We start from the raw sequence: 10,410 nt of genomic DNA on the forward strand, positions 1-10,410 counted from the left end.
CCCATCATTCTCCTCACACATCACTGATCTACTAACAGACATATCAGCCTGGATGTCACACCACTTCCTCAAACTGAATCTATCTAAAACCGAGCTCTTAATATTTCCTCCCCCACGTGCCCCTTCCCCTGACTTCTCTGTCAAGATCAATGGCACATCTATCAGTCCGTCCCCACATGCCAGGACACTAGGGGTAACTATGAGTAAGCACTGATTACGGTGCGAAACGCGTCAGATTTTCCTGTACCCTGTTATTCTTTTGCTGTGGATTTTTTGATTTTGTTTTGATGTGACCCACGTTGTTTCAATTAAAGATGGGATTTCAAGTCTTTTTCCAGTGTGCAGCTATCCAGAGTTTTGTCCTGCTTGTTTGCTCATGGTGTGTGTAATGGTCAGCACCCGGGGCTCATCAATAGGAGACAGAGCTTCAGTCCTCGAGGATTACTTTGGAGTGGTGGTTCATCCCTTTCTAGCACTAGGGATAACCTTAGGCCGCGTACACACGGGCGGACTGTTCGCCCAACTAAGTTCGTCAAACAATCCGACAAACAGTCCGTTCAAAATTTGCATGAACGGACTTGACCACACACGATGAGCAGACAGTCCGCTGAAAGCGTGCGCGATGACGTGAACGGCACGTACGATGGGACGAGAAATTCGACGTCCAATACACTGCAATGCAACCTTCGCCGTGTAAATCCTTTCTGAGCATGCGCCAAACTTAGTCTGTCGAACTAGCCTACACACGAGCGGACTGTCCGCTGAAACCAAGTTTGGACGGACTGTCTTACGGAAATTCCGTAAGACTTTGTTCGTCAGACTGTCCGCTGAAACAGTCCGCTGAAGCCCACACATGAGCGGATTGTCCGCTGAAACACTGTTCAGCGGACTAAGTTGGGCGAACAGTCAGCCCGTGTGTACGCGGCCTTAGACTCCGAAACTGTCCTTTCAGACCCACATACAAGCCCTGTCCAAATCATGCCTCCTTAGCCTCCGCAACATTTCCAGAATACGCCCTTTTTTAACTAATGACACCGCCAAGCTTTTAATTCACTCCCTGGTCATATGGAAACTCCCTCCTCATTGGATTACCTTTACATAGACTATCCCCCCTTCAGTCCATAATGAATGCAGCTGCCAGACTCTTCCACCTTACCAGCCATTCAGTGTCCTCCACCCCTCTCTGCCAATCCCTCCACTGACCTCATTCAGTGTCCTCCACCCCTCTCTGCCAATCCCTCCACTGGCCTCATTCAGTGTCCTCCACCCCTCTCTACCAATCCCTCCACTGACCTCCATTCAGTGTCCTCCACCCCTCTCTGCCAATCCCTCCACTGGCCTCATTCAGTGTCCTCCACCCCTCTCTACCAATCCCTCCACTGGCCTCATTCAGTGTCCTCCACCCCTCTCTGCCAATCCCTCCACTGGCCTCATTCAGTGTCCTCCACCCCTCTCTGCCAATCCCTCCACTGGCCCCCATTCAGTGTCCTCCACCCCTCTCTGCCAATCCCTCCACTGGTCTCCATTCAGTGTCCTCCACCCCTCTCTACCAATCCCTCCACTGACCTCCATTCAGTGTCCTCCACCCCTCTCTGCCAATCCCTCCACTGGCCTCATTCAGTGTCCTCCACCCCTCTCTGCCAATCCCTCCACTGGCCTCATTCAGTGTCCTCCACCCCTCTCTGCCAATCCCTCCACTGGCTTCCACTCACCCAACTAATACAATTCAAAGTACTAACAATAATTTACAAAGCCATCCATAACTCTGGGCCTAGTGACATCAATAACTAAGTCACAAAACACCAACCAAGCCGCTCTCTTCTGTCATCCCAAGACCTCCTGCTCTCTCGCTCCCTTGTCACCTCCTCCCATGCTCGCCTCCAGGATTTCTCCACAGCTTTTCCATCCTTTGGAACTCCCTACCCCAATCTGTCCGACTATCCCCTAATCTATCCATCTTTAGACGATCCCTGAAAACCCTTCTCTTCAAAGAAGTCTATCCTGCTTCTAACTAACACTGTTTTACTGCCTCCATCAGCTCATCCCCCCCACAGCTATTACCTTTTGTATCAATTGACCCTTCCTTTTTAGATTGTAAGCTCTAACGAGCCGGGCCCTCTGATTCCTCTTGTACCAAATTGTAATGTAACTGTAATGTTTGCCCATGCATTGTAAAGCGCTGTTGGCGCTATATAAAACCTGTATTATAATAATAAAAAAATAATAATAATATAACCCTTCCACACTCCATACAAAACAAAATGCTATGACTTAGGAAACATTTTACATTGATCTCTATCACACTAAACCTTTGTAGCATATATCTAGAGTCTCAAGCTAAGCGTTCTCCACATGTTAAGTCTCTGTGTTCCTCCAGCTTCTGGTCCAGAATCTTCTCAGAATTATCCTTCTCAGCTTGTTGCTGGCCTGGAAGATGATGGCGGCCTCCACCGATGGAGATAATAATTGTAAATTCCCCAAAACTATTGACAGTGAGGAACTTGGAAGAAAAGTCATCACTTGAGACCCGCAGAAGAATGTGAGAATGAGAAGTAAGAAGAAGATTGTCCTCAGTGCAGTGACATGAGCCTGAAGATTTGGATGTGTTGATCCAGAGTCGTTATTCTTCACCCTCCAGACGTGTCTGAGCAGAAAGGAGGAAGTGAGGACCAGGCACAGAAGACTAAGACAGAATGGAAGAATGACGCCTAGGGTGGTTACAGCCACATGATAGGAAAACACTAAACTGATAACAGAGACATTTGTACTGTTCACAGAAGACTGGATAAGACTTCCTGCATTTAAAGCCCAAAAGTTCAGGACACTCACAATGAACACCCCAAGTGCTGTCAGTAATAGAAGGTGACTCAGGAAATTGGACACAATTCTCTTTATCCAGATGAAGAACCCATAGCTGAGATTGGTGATGGTGGTACAGTAATGAGCCGAGAGCCAGAAGGTCAACCAGAAGTTGTAATAGATTAGGAAGTTAATTGATGTGTTCATAAATACAAATACTTGTCTAATATTAAAGATTTCCAGAGACAAGACGAAGATCATTCCCTTTATACTCATCACACACTGGAGGAGAAGATTCACAATTCCCTTAGCCAGGAAGATCACATCGGTGGGACTCAATTTCCCTTTATTTCTGATGATGTCCAGGTTACCCATCACAATACAAGTGTAAGAAGGGATTGCCAAGCCGAGTCCCAAGACTGAACAGACTAAAATGGATAAGAAGAACGGATGCATCATGTTGAGGTTTGGTGTGATCTCCGGACAGAGATGACGGGACATGTCCAGTGATAGCCGACAGAATGATATATTTAGAGTTGGAATTATGGAAAAAGTCTTCAGAGATCCGTCTCATGTTTGACTTTGCATAAATGTGATGGATTTCATTGCAATGACGACATGTAAAGCACAGAGCAACCCGAGTAATACCATCTCTGACTCATTTCCATTATACTGAAATGATTACATTTAGAACTGGCAGCGTTATGTCTCTTATTGACTATTATATACACTCAGCACTATGACTATTATATACACTCAGTACTAGGACTATTATATACACTCAGCACTATGACTATTATATACACTCAGTACTATGACTATTATATACACTCAGTATTATGACTATTATATACACTCAGCACTATGACTATTATATACACTCAGCACTATGATTATTATATACACTCAGCACTATGACTATTATATACACTCAGTACTATGACTATTATATACACTCAGTACTATGACTATTATATACACTCAGCACTATGACTATTATATACACTCAGTACTATGATTATTATATACACTCAGCACTATGACTATTATATACACTCAGCACTATGACTATTATATACACTCAGTACTATGATTATTATATACACTCAGCACTATGACTATTATATACACTCAGCACTATGACTATTATATACACTCAGTACTATGATTATTATATACACTCAGTATTATGACTATTATATTCTCTCATGAGAAGGGATGAGGATGGAATGGGAGAGAGGAAAGAGAAGGGAATTAGAGAGAGGGAGAAGAAGGGAATGGGAGAGGGGGAGGAGAAGGGAATTGGAGAGGAGAGGGGATGGGAGAGGGGAGGGAATGGGAGAGGGGAGGCAGAAGGGAATGGGAGAGGGGGAGGAAGAGGGAATGGGGAGGGGAAGGAGGAGGAAATGGGAGAAAGGAGGGAGGAGGGAATGGGTGAGGGGAGGGAGGAGATAATGGGAGAGGAGGGAGGAGGGAATGGGAGAGGGCAGGGAATGGAAGAGGGTGAAGGGAATTGGGGAGGAGAAGGAGGATGGAATGGGAGAGGGGAGGGAGGAGGGAATGGGGGAGGGGAAGGAGGATGGAATGGGAGAGGGGGAGGAAGAGGGAATGGGGAAGGGGAAGGAGGAAGGAATGGGAGAAAGGAGGGCGGAGGGAATGGGAGAGGAGGGAGGAGGGAGGAGGGAATGGGAGAGGGCAGGGAATGGGAGAGGAGAGGGTGGAGGGAATGGGGGAGGGGAAGGAGGAAGGAATGGGAGATGGGAGGAAGGAGGGAATTGGAGAAGGGAGGAGAAGGGAATGGGAGAGGGAAAGGAGAACAGAATGGGAGAAGGCAGATGGAGAGAATGGGAAAGAGGAAGGAGGAACGAATCGAAGAACGGAGGGAGGAGGGACTGGGAGAGGGGAAGGATGAGGGAATGAGAGAGAGGAGAGAGGAGGAAATGGGGAGGGGAAGGAGGATGGAGTGGGAGAGGGGATGGAAGAGGGAATGGGGGAGGGGGAGGAGAGCACGGGGTAAGACAGGGTACTGATCTCTAGCACTACGGTACTAACACAGAGAACAAGTTCTTATTCACACTTGCACAGTACATTTTTGGGTCTATTGGCCATTGTGACCGCTTAGTTACAAACTGTTTTGTCTGTAGGGCTTTTCTAACAAGCATTTTCTCCATATCCAATTGAGTGTTGAAGTCGGCAATGGTGGCAGAACTGGAGGGGGTATTGGAGGTTTTCCACAATCCGGTTATGTTTAATTTGGCTGTAAAAAGTAAGTGAATGATAGCGCCTCTGGATCCAGGAGGGAATTTTTCTTTGCCTAAATGGAGTAAAGCTAGTGTGGAGCTTGGAGTGGAAGTCACTCCGGAGATTGAGGAGATCAGAACAAAAATGTGTTTTCAGATGGAGCTGAAGGACTTGCAAAACCACAAGATGTGGGCAACAGCTGGGTGAACTGCCAGGGTACATTTTAGATCGTTTGTAGAGTGTGAGGTACCACCTGTGAAGGGTTTTCTGAAAAGATTCCCAATGGTTAGTGAAATGAGAGGCTAGGTGTCATTCCCCACGAACAATGGTGGCTGGCCGGCTGCCACCACGGAGATCGGACATGCTGATTGGCTCCTGCTGTGTCCAATGAAAGCGGGAGCAGGTCAATGGCGGCGCGCATGCCCAACCAAGACCGACTGAGACTGCAAACAACATACAGGTACGTTGTTTCACGCAGCCGGGCCACCCTGATGCAATGGAATTAGTTACTGGGGTTCACCCCAAATTCTTCAGGTGTAGTATGTATATTATAAAAACTCAAGGAAAAATAGTGTGAAGTTGCCCCAAAATTTCAGGAAAGGGGAGTGACTCATGTGTGCCCCACCTGAAGCATGCCAGGCCACACGCCCTCAATATATAGGGTTCTGTCCCCCCCAAGGTAATGTACCTTATAACCATGCTGATGAGGGCAAGAGCCTCTTACCCATAACCCTGGTCTGGTGGTTGTGGATTTTATGGGTGTGGGTGGCGGCTGGGGCTCACATTTTTTGGGGGGAGCAAACAAACGAAAAAATTCTGAAAAGTACTGAAAAAAAACATCAAATGCAGCCACTGTGCCCATCAAATTCAGCCACTGTGCCCATCAAATGCAGCCACTGTGCCCATCAAATTCAGCCACTGTGCCCATCAAATGCAACCACTGTGACCCCCCGGCTGCATTTAATCAGCACCTCCCGCCTCGCCCACCTGCCAGCCTACTCACTCATTGTCTGACCAGCACTTACCCCATCTTGGTGGCGGGTCAGGCAGCAGGTGAGCTGTGGGTCAGTCGGCGGCTCCTGTGTCTTCCATGCTTCCACCGTGCATCTCCTCTTTCCTCTTGCTAGCCGTCCACTAGGATTGCCTGTCCTTTCAGCCAATCAGGTGATGGATTTGAGACCCGTGCTTCCTGACTGGCAAAGAGGTGGTTCAGTGTTAGAAAAGCGAATATTCATTTGCTTATCGAACACACCTGGGTGGGCTCCATACGCAATGCCCTGCGCCACGAGCCCACCCTATTTTGAAGCCTATTAGAGCCTATGGCTCTAATCATGTGTTTAACCCCCCCCCCCCGTGCTCTGTAATTCATGCGCTCGGAGTCCTAAATAGGGGGTGGCCTCCGTGGCCGTGGATAGATTCATGCAATTCATGACTCTATCCATTACTCATATAGGGGATGGCGTGGAGAGAGGGGGCAGTGTCCGCGAGTCCTTAATGAATGGGCTGCCACTGGGTGGAGGGGCTTCTCAGAATCTGGAAGTCCACTTAAACAATAAAGACACATCAAGACACCCCCCTAACCTATGTGAAGGAGTGGGGAGTACAGAGCCGCACCGCAGAACATCATGGAGACCACAAGTGGCTGTTTTGGCACACATTATACAGACGTGGCTCACTGTTGTCACCATCAGGAGACCCACCCTGAGAAATGTCATGCAGACATCATCAATGTATGTGAAAGAAATCTCATCCCTGTCTTAATAAACCTCCATGTTTGCTGCCGTACTAGACACATGGCGGATGTAATAAGCAAAACTGTGGTCAGCATATTCTTTTCATAGAATGCGGTTTATTTCTTTTGAATATGTTCCTAAGCTTATCAATACAAACCAAAGAAGGATCAGAGGAAGCAAATCATCTCCTATGAAGCCTGATGAGATGTTATCAAACACCAAATCTCTTCTTACTTACAAATGTATTTATGTATTATTATTTTATATCTCTTTATATCTGTAGTATTATATTATATCACTTTATATCTGTAGTATTATTTTATATCTCTTTATATCTGTAGTATTATTTTATATCTCTTTATATCTGTAGTATTATTTTATATCTCTTTATATCTGTAGTATTATTTTATATCTCTTTATATCTGTAGTATTATTTTATATCTCTTTATATCTGTAGTATTATTTTATATCACTTTATATCTGTAGTATTATTTTATATCACTTTATATCTGTAGTATTATTTTATATCTCTTTATATCTGTAGTATTATTTTATATCTCTTTATATCTGTAATATTATTTTGTATCTCTTTATATCTGTAGTATTATTTTATATCTCTTTATATCTGTAATATTATTTTGTATCTCTTTATATCTGTAATATTATTTTATATCTCTTTATATCTGTAGTATTATTTTATATCTCTTTATATCTGTAATATTATTTTATATCTCTTTATATCTGTTGTGGCAGCACGCAGATAAAATCACCTGGTTGTATCCAGGATGGGAAATATGTGTGCCCTAGATTCAGGCTTTATGCAGACTTGTAGAACTAGAGGGGAAGAGTTAATGAGCCCAGCTGAAGTAAGTGGGCTCATTAAGACCCCTACAAAAAATCCCAGCATGCTTAGGGAGATGCTCCATCCTGGAACCAGTTTTGTGTGTATAGACTGGGGAGTGTGACACCTGTTCTGTGCGGTGAGGTAACGCCTGTGTGGCAAACCTCTACAACAGAGACAGGGACTGGTGCAGCACAAGGCTGCACTCAGTTGTTAGACAGGGAATCTAAGTGTTTAGTTAGAGGTCAAGCTGACCAGGATTTATTTTCATGTTTTATTTTTGTTTGGCTGTTATATGTTTCACTGCATGTAGCATAAATAAACTGCATCTTTTGTTTTTTTTGCACCTACAACGCTGTCTGCTGTGCCTGATTTTGTGTTGTGAACCCATCCAGGGGGTCACACACACCCGCTGCCGAGCTAACCCCTCACACTGTAGTATTATTTTATATCTCTTTATATCTGTAGTATTATTTTATATTTGTAGTATTATATTATCCAGCTTATCTCTGCAGAGGTTTAACAATGAAATAGGTGGAGGAACTCGTTATAAACATGACGTTTTCTCGGCTGTCCTCATCCTACACTGTTTCCCCCAAAATAACACCTAGTGTGATTGTCGGTGATGGCTGCAATATAAGCCCTAACCCCCCCCCCCCAAATAAGCCCTACCCTGAACATAAGACCTACAAGGACTTTAACTAGGGCTTATTTGGGGGGTAGGGCTTATATTGCAGCCATCACCGGCAATCACGCTAGGTCTTATTTTTGGGGAAACAGGGTATAATGACAAAATCCATACACTCCTCAGATTTGGAGATTTTTTTTTTATTAATGAGAGATCAATAAAAAGAAATCACCACTTTTAAAAATGTATAAACTTGCACTATATACAAAGATTAACAAAAAAATTTAGTTTGAACTTTTAAAAACTTTTGACAAAGTATTACAGATATGATGTTCGATGTTAAAGCAATAATAAAGGTGTTTTTTTTTTTTTTTTTCGGTTTAAAATAACAAACATGTTATACTCCACGGGTCTGTAATGGTTTTGCACAGAGTAGCTCCGATCCTCCTCTTTTTGGGTCCCCTTCCCTCGTTTATGGCCCCTCCCCTCCACCGAGTGCATTGTAAGCCACTTGCTGAGGGGGTGCTTGTGCATGCTCGCTCCCGAGCCCCATTCTGAGTATCCATATGACACACAAATACACTCCCACCCCACTGGTTCTGATTGACAGCAGCCGGAGTCATCCGCTCGGGGGAGGTGTGTGGAAGGAATCGGGCACAGAGGCGGCTCTGGGATTTGTGAGGCTTTAGGCAAAACGTAGACATGAGGCCCCAATCATGTCCATAATGGGAAAAAAATTCAAGCAAGAAAAATGGCTGCAGAAAGATGCATGGATCCAGCACACAGGTGATCAGTGCCACTTCCAGGGTACCTACCTCACCCATCAGATATAGGCAACAACCGGGACCCAGCAAGGTGACAACCCCTCTAGGAATTACCCCATGTTGCCTTGGAAGAATGGGGAGGGGGTGTCACTGAGTCATTCCACATCCACAGAGGAAGGAGAGTGTGGGAGCACAGCACAGCGCAGAGAGAGAGGGGGAGAGAGAGGGGGGGAGGGGTGATAGGGAGAGAGAGAGGGGGGAGAGAGAGGGGGGAGAGAGAGAGAGAGAAGGGGAGAGAGAGGAGGGAAGAGTTGTGGTGAGTAGGGATGAGCCCGATGTTTGACTCGACCGTAGGATCAACTGGAACATCGGGTTTTCGCTGAACAGTGAACAATATGCAGTGTTTGTTATGTATCTTAGAACCAAAATATACACCACTTATGTTACTGAAAAAATTGTATATATACATACACATATACATAAACGCACTAGTGATACTAAATCAATATACGTTTACATCACATGCAATACACCTGTGTCTATATCTCATGTATAGGGATGAGCTTCGTGTTTGAGTCAAACCCATGTTCGACTCGAACATCGGCTGTTCGCCCGTTCGTTGAATTCCGAACATTATGGGTCGTTCACGCCAAATTCGAGTGGCGCGTCACGGCCCATAATTCACTGCGGTATCGCAGTGCATTGCTGGCTGATGATTGGCCAAGCAAGCATGACCCGCATGCTTGGCCAATCACAGCGCCGTCTGTACAGCGAGCCGTAATTGACCAAAGCCAAGGTGGCTTTGGCCGATTATGGCTCAGAGGGTTTAGTACACACCCCACACTATATAAGGCCGCCTGTGAGCCGTCCTTGTGTAGTGTGTTGCATTGGCAGAGAGAGATAGACGGAGAGACAGTATCTTTGAATTCCATTTGAAGCTGTTGCAATTACATTCGGTGAATTGTGCCACCTGCACAGTGTACACCTAAAGCTACGACAATTGCTGGTGTTCTTCTGATCCTATACCATAGGCAGCTGCTGTAGTATTTACAGTCGGTGTATTGTGCCACCTGCACAGTGTACACCTCAAGGTACCCCAATTGCTGGTGTTCTTCTGGTCCTATACCACAGGCAGCTGCTACAGCAATTACATTCGGTGTATTGTGCCACCTGCACAGTGTACACCTAAAGCTATTCAAATTGCTAGTGTTCTGCTGATCCTATACCACAGGCAGCTGTAGTAATTACAGTCAGTGTATTGTGCCACCTGCACAGTGTGCACCTAAAGCTACCCCAATTGCTGGTGTTCTGCTGATCCTATACCGCAGGCAGCTGCAGTAATTAAAGTCGGTGTTCTGTGTCATCTGCACAGTGTGCACCTAAAGCTACTCCAATTGCTGGTAT

At 45.4% G+C, this 10,410-nt stretch overlaps 1 protein-coding gene across 1 annotated transcript; it reads right to left on the reverse strand.

Moving 5' to 3' along the window:
* Nucleotides 1–2,355: 2,355 nt before the first annotated feature.
* On the reverse strand, nt 2,356–3,300 carry LOC143925242 (taste receptor type 2 member 40-like). The gene has a single exon (XM_077449835.1). The coding sequence runs from the start codon at nt 3,298–3,300 to the stop codon at nt 2,356–2,358; it is 945 nt and encodes a 314-aa protein (XP_077305961.1).
* Between the last annotated feature and the right edge of the window lie 7,110 nt (nt 3,301–10,410).

This window comes from Lithobates pipiens, unplaced genomic scaffold, assembly GCF_037356315.1.
Source record: "Lithobates pipiens isolate NorthernLeopardFrog02 unplaced genomic scaffold, aLitPip1_a1.2 Scaffold_22, whole genome shotgun sequence".
NCBI lineage: Eukaryota > Metazoa > Chordata > Amphibia > Anura > Ranidae > Lithobates > Lithobates pipiens.